At 47.2% G+C, this 13,421-nt stretch overlaps 1 protein-coding gene across 8 annotated transcripts in view; it reads left to right on the top strand.

The window, feature by feature from the left end:
- plxna4 (plexin A4) overlaps window positions 1–13,421 on the top strand; it is a 164,148-nt gene that overhangs the window by 17,686 nt on the left and 133,041 nt on the right. For all 8 annotated transcript variants that reach the window (XM_076158860.1, XM_076158855.1, XM_076158856.1 and 5 more), the window contains exons 2-3: window positions 2,867–4,216; window positions 11,547–11,729. In XM_076158860.1, the coding sequence (XP_076014975.1) occupies window positions 2,972–4,216; window positions 11,547–11,729 (1,428 nt within the window). In that variant the 5' untranslated portion in view covers window positions 2,867–2,971. The remainder of the gene's footprint in view (window positions 1–2,866; window positions 4,217–11,546; window positions 11,730–13,421) is intronic.

The following is a 13,421-nucleotide window of genomic DNA, read 5'->3' as shown; positions in this document are numbered from 1 at the left end:
CCTCCTCCTCTTCCTCCTCTCCTTCCCTCTCCTCCTCCTTTGCTCTCTATTATAACAGTAAATTAAATGTATGTATTTGTAAGTCAGCCACGTATCAAATGTGTCGCCTTTAAGGGAACAGAAAATGAAATGCAAAACGTCCCAGTTATTTTTAAAAGACTGAGACAGATGGAGACACACACACAGACACACACACATACGCACTGTGGCTTTTGCCCACAGTTCCAGCAATATTGAATTCATCTTAATCATGAATTCATTAGCACTCTTTGATGTGTGTGTCTGTGGGGGTGTGTGTGTGTTTAAATCTTGACAGCTAACTACAGAGCAGTCAGCCACACACTTGGGTCACAGAGCTGCGACCTCACAGTTCTGCGTGACCTTTCTGACCCCTTTGCTGCCCGGTGTGTGGATGTCACGCTCGGCCATCACCTTGTCAAACTTCATTGTTTGTCCACCTTACTTCGCCCGCTTCAGTCTTGTGATGGAGTTTTACGAGAGCGGATCGTAAACCAATTTGTCTACGTAATTAATAACGATTATGCTTCTGTTGTTCACGCTCGTTGTCTTTCATCATGTGTAGTTCGATGATGTTTTAACACGGATAACGCCAAATCTGGTAATGAGCATAAGTAGTAGGCGTGTGTGTGTGATATTTAAATCCTCAGAACTAAATCACGCCTTAACTAATGGCTCTCGTTGATCACTAGGCAAAGGCTATATGGCAACTAAACCAGCCCCGTCAGGCGGCATAATTGGTCACCAATGGTAACACACACACACACACACACACACACACACACACACACACACACACACACACACACACACACACACACACACACACACACACACACACACACACACAGTATCGCACTGGAGCTTTCTTTCCTTTTCCATCTGCATCGACAGCTGAATTCAGGTGTCCAGGTGTTTTTTTGGAAGAACACTATGGGCTCGGTGCCCCATCCTTACTCCTGAAGTCATAGTAGCAGCAAGCAGCTTTCTTCTTTCTTCTCCTTTTTCATTGTTTCCATTATTTTGTCCATCTATAGGTCACATAACTGATTGATGTCTCTCTCTCTCATCTGATAACCATCACAGATCTCTTTCTCCATCTTTGTATCGCTCTTGCCCCTCTCGTTCTCTTCTCCGCTCCTCTTATCATGCATGCCGAGATGCTGCCTCTCTCTCTCTCTCTCGATCCCATCTGTGGGTCGCATCTTGACACTGCCGCACCTCGCCGATCGCCCTAGATGAGATGAGATGTGTGTGTGTGTGCCAGATGGCATAGAGCACTTTACAGTGACAAGTCATTTCTGATGCCGTGGGTTTATTTTTGAAGTTGATCTGCAGAGTGAAAATCTGAAAAAAGGCACTCAGTTATGACAAGATATTAGATATTTTTATGTGTAACTCTGTTGGATATTATTCCTGTATGCGTGACAGTCACTCTCACATTGCCTCTCCATGACTGACACTGGAGATGTTTCTTCATCCCTCTCCTCCCACGCAGCGTGGCGGCGGCACGTGCTTGCTTTTAAATTGACTCTGAACAGACTTGAGAAGCTCATGGTGTCTCTATTTTTACACGTCGTAACACTGAGGCTGTTTTCAAACTTTGATCAGGGATGCGGGTCGCCTTCTTCTTCTTCTTCTTCTCCTTCTCCTTCTCCCCCTTGCTGCAGGCATGTTTGAAGTGGCTTTCACAGGGTGTTTTGACCTTCTCATCTGATTTTATGCGGAGGACAATTTGTCTGTGAGAAAGAGAAAACGCTCCTCCTTTTATATTGTTTTCATGTAACATTGATGGCACCTTGATGATGAGTAATAGAAACCGACTTCCTCTTGATCTTCACACTTCTTACGCAAGACTTGATTCAGATGAGACAAGTTTTATTTTCTCCCTCAGGGGTGTGTGTGTGTGTGTGTGTGTGTGTGTGTGTGTGTGTGTGTGTGTGTGTGTGTGTGTGTGTGTGTGTGTGTGTGTGTGTGTGTGTGTGTGTGTGTGTGTGTGTGTACCCAACTTGCCCCCCGTAGAGACGTAATGAACATATGACACACACACATACAGGCATGCAGACTCCTGCATGCAGATTCTCATCTATTAAAATAAAGGTGGAATTTCTAACGTGTGTGTGTGTATGTGCGTGTGTCTGTGTGTGTGTTACTGCCGAGACTTTGCAAATGACCTCAGGACTGTTGGGAAGCTTATTTCTGCAACCACTTGCATTTAACTCCCTAATTGTTCCACGTGTGCCCGTAAACCTTCAGCTTCATAAAGCCTGTGTGTGTGTATGTGTGTGTGAGACTTAGGGAGGGAGGGAGAGAGAGATGGAGGCCTTTTCTCCGCTAGCAGTGTCAGCAGGTGAGCTGCCCTGTTGGGAGAGAAGAGAGGAATCGCCAAGCATGCAAATCGCTCCTCCAAAGGGAGAATCAATTAGGTGCACAGGGGCCAGAGGGTGCAGCGAGGCGCAGGGATCCATGCAGAGAGATGGTGCAGAGCCATGCTGATCGCCGCCTTTGTGACCCTTCCTCAATCCATTGAATCCAGTCCCGTCGGCTGAAGCTGCAGCCTTTCCCTTCATAGATCGAGCTCAGCGTTTCTCCCTCTCTTTTCTTTTTTTTCTGTCTAGCCCATTTCTTTGTCTATTTATAGATTTTGCTGGAGTCTCAAATGTGTGATCTGCTCACCTGTTCTCCTTGTTACTCTTGGTAAATGCACTCTGCTCCAATCTGTGCCAGACGAAATTAGAACATGGAGTGTAATCGAGCACAAAAGGCTGTGAACGCTCATGATCAGATGACATGATTGACTTCTGGGCTATACTTAGTTTTCATTTGATTGTGTCTCCTCTCCTCGCAGGTCCATAATGTCCCTCATCACAAGAGAAGTTTGATCCTGATCGGCTGAGAGTACTGGACTGTGCCTCCCTCCCGCTCTTTGCCAGCCCCCGCCTCTGAAACCACCATGACGTCCCTCAGCAGGACATGGACCTCCTTCTTTTTGTGCTGCCTGGCGTCGACCTTGGCGCCGCCCGCGTGGTCACAGACGGTGGTGCGTGCCCCGCACGCTCACGCTGCCGGTTCCCAGGTGATCACAGCTTCTCTTCAGGTGGAGGAGTACGCTTCGTTTGGTGCCGAGAACCCAGAATGGACTTTCAACCATCTGGCCGTGGACTACCGTAATGGTAATGTTTATTTGGGAGCCGTCAATCGAATCTACAAGCTGTCCCCCGCCCTGGAGGTCCAGGTGTCCCATGAGACTGGCCCAGATGAAGACAACCGCAAATGCTACCCACCGCGTATTGTCCAGCCATGCAGCGAGCCGCTGACGCTTACCAACAACGTCAACAAGATGCTCCTGATGGACTACAAGGAGAACCGGCTGCTGGCTTGTGGCAGCCTTTATCAGGGCATCTGCAAGCTCCTCCGCCTAGATGATCTCTTCAAACTAGGAGAGCCTTTCCACAAGAAGGAGCACTACCTCTCTGGGGTCAATGAGAGCGGCTCTGTGTTTGGTGTCATTGTGTCATATGGTAACGCCTCCCCAGATATGCTGTTTGTAGCCACAGCAGTGGACGGCAAGCCCGAGTACTTCCCCACCATCTCCAGCCGCAAGCTGGCTAGGAACTCTGAGGAGGATGGCATGTTTGCCTACGTCTTCCATGATGAGTTTGTGGCCTCCATGATAAAGATCCCCTCGGACACCTTTACCGTTATCCCAGATTTTGACATTTATTACATTTACGGCTTTGCCAGTGGAAACTTTGTCTACTTCCTGACGCTGCAGCCTGAAATGGGGGGAGGACCCACCACCGGTTCCTCCTCTGCAGGTCGGGAGCAGGTCTACACCTCCAAGATAGTCCGCCTTTGCAAAGCAGACATGGCCTTCAACTCCTACGTGGAGGTGCCCATCGGGTGCATCAGCGGCAGCGTGGAGTACCGGCTGCTCGAGGCGGCTTACCTGTCCAAAGCCGGCGCCATCCTGGCGCGCTCGCTGGACGTGGCGCCGGACGACGATGTCCTGTTCGCCATCTTTTCCAAAGGCCAGAAGAGACGACCACGGCAAGCCTCACAGGACTCGGCGCTGTGCGTCTTTTCCCTGCGGAAGATCAACGAGAAGATCAAGGACCGGCTGCAGTCCTGCTACAAGGGCGAGGGTACGCTGGACCTGGCCTGGCTCAAAGTCAAAGACATCCCCTGCAGCAGTGCGGTAAGGAACACCACAACGCACACACTCATGCTCACTAGAAATGTCGTCAGATTTAATCTATAATCAGATGAAACATTTACAAACACACACACACACCCTTTGTCTCTTTTGCTCTAGCAGCTCTGTTTAAAGTTTAAAAATGAATAATTCAGACGGGCACAGTGGGGATTTGATAAGCCTGCATTACACAAAACTCACCACTTAGCTGCATTATGAATTCTAATTGTTTACATAATTTCTAATTGAGGAACATTCCAGGTGTGTGAGGAGGAGAATGACTTGTGAAGGTTCTCCCACGTGTTTGCTTTAATGAGCTCATGTAAACTGCAGGAGGCTTCCAGGAGCTCCGAGGTTCCTGGGCGGGTTCATGCTCCATCCCATTAGGATGAGATGTTAACCAACCGCCGCCTCTTTTTAATCCGCTCGCCGCGTTGAACAATGCAGCCCAACGCTCAGCCAAATTAACATAATTCCATTCCATAACAACATTAGAAATTCAGTGATTCGGCTCATTTGATTTCTCGCTTTCTGCACATTGAACTGAGGTTAAATTGGATGTTTGGTGTTTGGAGGAGCAGCGAACCTCCCATCATGCAACATTTCTCTCCATCCAGATGTTAAGTATTTGTTGGGGTAATCGCATAGCTCAATGACTCACATGCTCACTTTGATTCAGTGACGGGCAGATTATTAGCTTAAAGCACCAGAAGAAGGAGTTGAGTGATTAGATGGCATGGTGCAGTATGTTACGGGCGCACTGTTGGGATTGTTGGGGTTGTCTTTTAAAGGCAGAGAGACGGTACTATAACACCAATGGACATGTATATCGGGGATTATTGAGTGTGTGGACGCATACACACATCCTGCACCACACCAATCAGACGTCTAAGGCCTCTGTCCCTGGAGCGCCAGAGGGTGAGCAGGAATAAATGTGGAATCATTTACATTTCAATTCGAGAGCACATTATGTGGCTGAGATGAACGGAAGATGACTCTCTTGTGTGTCTTTGCGACGGATGGACGGACGACCGGACGGAATAAAGTTTAAATGCATTCCGCCTCTCCTCCAAAATTCACACTTACACGCACACACACACGTATCATCAAACTGATGTGGTTGTTTGTATGGAAAATAATTAGCATAAAAAACATTAAAATGAGCAAGGAATCTGTTAGAAATAGATGTTTTTTTAGACTTTTTTATTGTAGCTATTCTTTACATCCGTTGAGCTAAATATTTGCCGGTCTGTACAATATACAGCCAGCAGAGAATTCCACATGAGCCGATGCGGTTCTAAAATAAATCATGCAGCTCCCTCTAGACTGCAGAGTAAGAAATGAGATGGTCCAAAATAATGGAGCATTAAATTCTTTGTTTTTTGTAATGATGGGCTACATGTTTGCCTGAACGCTTGGTGTAACATAGATGAGGGAGGGAGAGAGAGAGACGGCCCCTTTTTATTTCCCCACTCTCTTCCTCGCTCAGCCCCTCTGTAATATTCTGCTCTCTCTCTCTCTCTCTCTCTCTCTCTCTCTCTCTCTTTCAAGCACTGTCGTGTTTTGAACGTGATGTGTTTTTCCTCCAATTAAGGAGAGGAAGAACAGCCCCGAGGCTCATTAGGAGTAGCCTGAGACACACGCGCGCACACTGCACGTTTGTTTGACGTTTGCCAGCACGTGTTGTACTCTTCACACACATACATATTCTCTGCTCCCTGGAGTACCCTTAGGAATCGGCCACAGCCACACAAACCTTTTACACTGACGTATTCAGGTATTTTCAAAGCGGTTCGTTCAAGGAATAAAGGAAACGTTCCGAATTTCAGGCATTGGCGACGAGAATTAATGGCACATTCGCGTTTACGTATATACAGCAGCTCAAACACTCAATCCTGTCAGAGCCTTTTGTTGATTTAGACACAGTTTTTAAGAGGCTTTGAGACCGAGTGACTGAAAGGGAGAGAGAGGAGAAGTTACGAAGGGAGTGTAGAGTGAAACGAGGGGCGAGGGAGAGGAAGGGGGGGGGGACACCTCCTCTTCTCCCCCCGAATGGTTACGCTTGGCCAGGCCAGGTAATGCGTGCTCAACATTATAAGTCTGCAAAGGGCCTGTGTCCATAGATCATTGTGAAGTGGCTCGTGACCTATAAAAAACCCCCAAAAACGCTGCATGTTCCTCCTGCGTGTTCGCTGTGTCAGCAGATAGAAGCCAAACACACAACACGGATCGCTGTGAATCTGCTCCCTTCCCTCTCTGTGTCTGTCTCTCAGCCTTGATTCATTTCTAGGTTAGTTGACCTGCGTTGATGATTGAAAATGGAAAAACTGGAAACACTCAAATTTGGGAAAGCACCCTGAAATAACATAAAAAGGTTTTTCAGCGAGTTGATTCCAGAATAATTTGATAAAAGTGTCATAGAAACAGACACCGGAGCCTTTTGATGAGCAACTGTGGCCCCTTTCTGCTGTTACAACCCCAAACATTTGGACATCCCAGAGGACATATTGATTATGTATCAGTTCCAGTGGAGAGCTGCTCCTTCTCTACTTCTGCCTGTCCTCCATGTCCCCCCTTCTCTCCCTCCTTTGTATCTTCCCGTCCCTCACTACTCCTCCAAGCGCGGCTGGGAGAATTACAAGGTCGCGCGTAGGTCCATGACGGGCCGTGGCCGTCTCCCTCGTCCCTTCTGCTAATGATCATTAATTACATGTCATTAGCCAACATGCCACGGGCCATTCTTCCACATTTGTCATTTGCTATCGACTTCACATTCTGAATTCACTCCAACTAATTAGATTATTCTACTCGGGCGCTGCCGTTTCTTCAGTCTCTTCTTGATCTCCCTCACACACACACACACACACAGACACACACACCCCCCTCCCTCTCTTTGTCTCATACGCCACTTCAAAAGCAACTCGTGGCATTCTGTCTTCTTCTTCTCCCTGTGTGTCTCTCTCTCTGATGTTGAAGTTGTGGTCTCTCGTCCTTTCTTTCATTCTGTGCTCGGTTTGACCCAAACCTTTGTTGTCTTCTGTGCTGGGCCCATCTCTCCCTCCTCCTCCTCCTCCTCCTCCTCCTCCTGATTGCGGGGTTTAATCACTTGGTTGCTGGTGATTCAGTCTGGGCCACATCCTCAGGAAGGGAAAGGCTTGTGGATTCATTAAGAATATCTAGACTGTGCACTCCCCCCTCCCTCCCCCGCCCCCGCTTCACCCCACTCCATCCGCATATCCGCCATCCTCTCCTTGCTGACTGGCTCGCTAATTAAATCTCCATACATGATATCACTTGCTAAAGGTCAGAATCCATCACAGTATCATTATTCTGTGATTAAACAAGTGTCTCCCGCTCCCCCCCTTCCCCCCGCCCCCCCTCCTATCGGCTGCCTGGCCCAAGCCTGACAGAAAACACTTCCTGAATTGGTTGCCATCTTTTTTTCCTTCTCTTCTCTGTATTCTTTTGTCTGTGCGCTCCTCCTTTGTGCCGCCAGTCTCTCTATTTCTATTTTGTCCTCGTTCCTGCCATCTTGTCAGGGCTGTTATCTGACTCAGAGGTGATGCTAGGGCTGAACGGAACTGACCCCTGACCCCCATCAACCTGCTGTAAAGTTATCATCAGAAATATTCAGCTTAGTAATCATTCCATTAAAAAACGAAATACTGACAGATTCGATGCGACAAATAGCGGCAATTGGTTATTTGAAATTCTAGTCTTTACTTTATAGTGTCGCTCTTTTCCGCTGGCTCCGTCCCGTTCAGATCGTCTCGTTCCAGAGCTGTCGCTCCGTTTCATTAGTTTGCTGATTTGATTGTTTTCCCTCACCAGTGTTTATCCTGTGTGGCTGCTCCGTTGACTGTTGGCAGGTGGCACGATCCACAAACACGAATTTAGTCAGACTATCAACGCTTTGCCTCCTCCCGTCAAAAACCTGCCAACAGAGCCAAGCATGCAGATAATCTGACTTCATGTTAGACGCACTGAAACACACACTACCCCTGTAATGTGTACGGGTGTCTAATACACACGCATTCAGATTATTTCCGACCAAACAAGCCTCTGCTCATCTTGATGTACAGCTGAAGCGATGAAGTAATCATCTTAGCGGCAGACTCTTTGCCTCAGAGTGACTCACTCCTGCAGCAGCAGTCACACAGCCAATCTTTTATTGTAGCGAAATTGAATGTTGACATTATTCCATCGCAAAGAACACTGCAAACCCACTTAGTCGTGACATAATTCCTGAGCACCGCCAATCATCCTGGCAGGTCGGTCATTTAGCACAGTAGGTTTGCAGGAAAACACTGGATGCCTAAGTGGCTAATTATACAACCAGCAGTCGGTAGGATATCAATTTTTATTCCGCCGCAGACTTCAGTTCTCTTTGTTAGAATACAGTAAAACAAGCCCGTCGCAAAGAACAATTCGTCTGGAAACGTATGGGGGCAAAGGTAGAGAAATGACGACAGGCAGTATGATAATAAAGGTAAGAGCTGGAATTGGTAGAAAATGGACTCTTTGGAGCAATGATGTGAAGCAAAAATGTCTCTGTGGGTTTAATGTGTGTCATTAACTTTGTGAACTCGCCGGCGATGGAGCGGCGCCCTTACGACAGTAGGAGCCCAGATTAGTCCATACATCACAGAGCATCAGAGAGCGTCAGAAAGCGGATCCCTTTCAGTGCCCGGCTAATCGCGGCAACCCCCTCTCTCTTTTCCGCCTGCACCTCTCTCACCCTCGCCCGCCCGCCTGCTCTATATCTGCCGTGATCCCCGCTCCACAGTCTAGAAGAGAGAGGCTTCTGTGCCACCGCTTGGCAGGCGGACAGAAGCGGAGAGATGGATATGGCTGAGAGTGACCTGATTCTGCCTCGGTGCCTGGCCTCCATCCAAAGTTCAGTCTCTCTCTCTCTCTCTCTCTCTCTCTCTCTCTCTCTCTCTCTCTCTCTCTCTCTCTCTCTCTCTCTCTCTCTCACGAATACCTGTCAGCCCTCGCCAAGTATTGGGTTTTTACAAATCGAGCAAATATTCCCATTCTGACCGTGTAATCAAATGTGTTTCTAGCCAAGTTTGTCCATTTCATGCGTCTGCAGGGGAATACTGAAGGATTTTTCTCCCTTAAAGCTGATAAAGCTAATAAAAGCTGAGTAAAGGAGGGAAATGCTGATATGATTCAGGAAATATGTGCAGAGGGACGATTTCCTCTCATCTTAATGAAAATCTGGAACGTGAATTTATCTTCCGTACTCACTTTTTCTTCAGCAGAAGCCAAAAGAGCAAAACATTGGAATAAGGGCAACAGGGCAACATTTACAAAAACAATGTAGCAAATTTTACAAGTTGTTCCAACCAATGTCTGACTAAATGATCTACAAACCTTTTTGGAGATAAAATGTTTGATGAATTAGACCTCTTTTAGAAACCAGGATGAAAAGTGATCAATCAGCTCGTTATTGTTCAACAAGGCACTTAAGGTTCAGCCGTAAAGGGGGAAATTTGTTAAAAGCAGTAATGAGAAATTGTAATTCTGCGTGTGAAGATACACTGATGAGATCGAAAGAGAGCAAAAAGCGGTGCTGGCCTCTTTTGCAAATGATGTCACGCATTATATCAGTGTTATTCTGAATTCACACGTTTTTCGTTTTAATACGGTTGCTATAGAAATGTCACGTTTTGTCGGCAGCGTGCTTGATAAGGCGTTCTGCTCTCTGAACGGTCTGACGCTGGGTTGCAGGATGGAGACAGATGTGATTGGCAAGGAGCAGAGGTAATATGACACATCGGCGACGAGAGATGCACATACTGTATATTCCATTGACACACAGGATGTCACATAAATCATAGGAAGTGGTTTTAAGGTCAAGCGCTGCCTTCATCTTGTTTTCTATACAGTGTGTACTACTCATGTCCCCCTGATAGATCCTGTTAACCTTTGGTGACGAGACGGCCTTATTTATAACTGATGGCAACACGCATAGGGTTTCTGTCCTCTCCAGAAAAAATATATATAAAATAATGTGGAGTAGGAGCGAAGACAAGGAAGTAGAAAGAAGATGGATGAATACGGAAGTGGACGGTGCTGCCTCTGTGACTTGCCTCTGTTACATGCGGTATGCGTTGTTGTTTTCATACATACTGTCAAAATCTGAGGAATTTGCAAGGAAGAGCCACCAACGCCAAAAGCCTGGGTGATATTCCCCCTAATTTCCCCTAACCCTAACCCTTTACTCATCGGCTTGCCACCCCCCAGAGATGTGGGAGGGGCGAGAGACTTCCTGACATCCATTCCTGACAGCAAGTCGTTTCACAAAGGTCAGGGCTGAAAAGGAAGGAAGGAGAGGATGACAGAGAATTACAGTTTTATGTGTTCCCCCCCCCCCCCAGTCGTGTTCTTCTCCCCCCCTCATCTTAATCTACTACCCTTTCATACAACACCATCTTGACCCAACCTCAGGTCGTCCCTATTGATCACTCATGCAGCTCTGTATACTGTAACCCTGCGTTACAGCATAAAGCTTCCAGCGGCCATGTTCCATTTGTCTAATGAAAGCAGGCCTCATATTTCCTTCCTGTGGCACTTCCTGGGGCTTCTGATGATGATGGCCTTTAAGTGAAAGGTTGTCAGGAGACAGTCGGCGCTGGTGAGATTGATCGAGACCTTGAGAGGGGGGCAAAACTGAAAACAGGAGGCAGGATGGTCTTTCAGTTTATCTCTTAACTCATAAAGCTCTTGGAAGTAAACGCTGCTCAACATCTGAAACGGTTCCGATTCTGTCAAGCATCTTGCTGTGCTTCATTCTGACTGCAACCCACCACGTCGCCAAAGCCATTAATCAAAAGACGCCCACTCCAGTCCCCAAACCCACTCTTTCAAATCCATCCACACATCCAGAATAATGACCATTCCCCGGCACCATTATTCTCTTATCAAAACCCATAAGTCATTCTGCCCCGCTGTGGCACCAGGATAAATTGAGGTGGAAAACAACGTAACGCGGGAAAAATGCATGTCACGCAGAGAAAACATAACAAATGAACCTCTGTCAGAGAAGTCGTATTCGTGTGAGATCGACGCGATGGCTCCCGCACACGCTCGGCTCTGCCTTTTCATTTCACTCAATCAGCTTTGAATCATCTCACACTGAATATTTAATATGGACGACGGGGAAATCTTGCCTGATTTGGTTCCCTGTCTTTCCGAATCTGCCCGTGTATTTATATGGACTCAGTTTGATGCTGTATTTACCCTAAAGATACGTTCCATTGATTGATTTTCATGCCTCCATCCACTGCAGTCGCACTAATCCATCTTCTGTCTTCTCCTCGTGCAGCTTTTGACCATTGACGACGACTTCTGCGGCCTGGACATGAATGCACCGCTGGGGGTGTCGGAGATGGTGCGTGGCAAGCCCCTCTTCTCGGACGCCGTGGACAAAATGACCTCGGTCATCGCCTATGTCTACAAGAACCACTCGCTGGTCTTCGTGGGCACTAAGAGCGGACGCATCAGAAAGGTAAGCAGCGCATTGGACGGCCAAACGTGTGTTGATGTGTGTGATGGATTTGGTTTCGGCCCTTGTAGGATGTGCTGGGAGTTGGGTTGGAAGAAGGATGGTAGTAGTGAGGCAGATTGACTTTCAGGCAAACCTGCTGACTCGGCTGTATTCACGGGTGGAAGAGGTGTGTGTGTGTCAGAGAGACAGAAGTGTGTGTATTTCACTTTGGATGAAAATTGTGTGTGTGTTTTTGAGGGGGGGGGGGTCAGGAAGAGCCCCTGAGAGGGTTTTATTCCTCCATCTCAGCCTATCTGGTATCTCTCAACATCCTCCTCATCCATTGCACCATATATCACACACACACACACACACACACACACACACACACACACACACACACACACTCACACAGAGCAACAGTGTATGTGCTGTTCCTTTCTTTCTTTCCTCCTTCAGTTGGACCTGCAGGGGAGGGGTGGGGGGGGAGATTGTAGCAGACATCAGCATTTTGCAGAAGTTTGCGAGACAGCACAGATCAGCACGTTGCAGGATCGATGAGAGTTTCTTCTGCGTTTCTTGAGGCACCTTTAGGGATCAGAAAAAGATGAGACATGGAGTGATTTATGTAACTGTGACACGATGCATTGATGCAAGGGAACATCTGGAAATACCCTCTTCCCCTTCCCATACTGTACATATTAGAGGAAGGTTAACAAGATGTAATGCTGTAATTTAAAGAACATACAGAAATCCTACAATCACATAGTGCTACTTTAAGATCTTAAAAAATAAATGTTAGCTGTGTTGGTGTTGATGATGTTGTGGCTGGGGTCATTTGTGGGGTCATCCTCTGGGTTTAAGTGTTGTTGTGACTTCCGCCTCGGACCACTTTTGTACCTCTGAGCCGTCACCCCATCCCACTTCTTCTGTGAGCTTTTTGCACCATGAGGAGGTGTTAGGACTAGTGCTGGTTCTCCATCCTTTTCTCCCTCCCTCCATCCACAAACATGTAAGAGGAGCGCGACTGAGACTAATTCTGAGCTTGTCGGACCTGGGGAGAGGCGGTAATATAGGAGGAGATGGGGTGATGGAGTAACAGTGAGAGGCAGAGGGTGGAAGAGGAAGAGGGAGTCGGGCTGGGGAAAGAGATATTTTCCAGAAATCTACACCCCAGAGGGAGGCAGAAAAGAGAGAGGAGCAGTGGGAAATTAGATGAGAGAACTGTTCAGAAAATGAGCCACACTCCTCCTCTTCTTCATGGTGCTTCATGGGGTTATTGTTGGATAGGTTGTGAGAGAGGGAGCAATGAGATTGGAGTGCACAACAAACTCCTTAAAGGATAGTCACACACACAGAGAGAGAGAGATTTGAATCCTGCATGCAACCTTATTTACAGCCAAGTTCTCTGTGTTTGATGAGCGAGAGGCAGGAAACAGAAATTCGGTGTGTGTTAATAAAAAAAATGAAAAAAAAGCTGAAAATAGCTGTTTTTTAAAAATTGCTTTGGCTTCAGGGGGTTTAGAAATATATTTAGTTTCTTCGTTATGTGTTCCTTCTTACCCTCAGCTTCACTGCAGACGTTCACCTCCTAATTGTCTGGGCACTTAAGGAGAAGGCTGTCTGCTGGGTTTTGGCATTATTCTCTCTGAACTCGGCGTGGGTGACGGGCAGATTTCACACACACACACACACGCACACACACACACACAC

This window comes from Genypterus blacodes, unplaced genomic scaffold (assembly GCF_046128005.1).
Source record: "Genypterus blacodes isolate CSIRO-AG114 ecotype Tasmania unplaced genomic scaffold, CSIRO-AGI_Gbla_v1 ptg000090l_1, whole genome shotgun sequence".
NCBI classification, from domain to species: Eukaryota; Metazoa; Chordata; class Actinopteri; order Ophidiiformes; family Ophidiidae; genus Genypterus; species Genypterus blacodes.
This window is presented reverse-complemented; position numbering and strand designations above follow the sequence as displayed.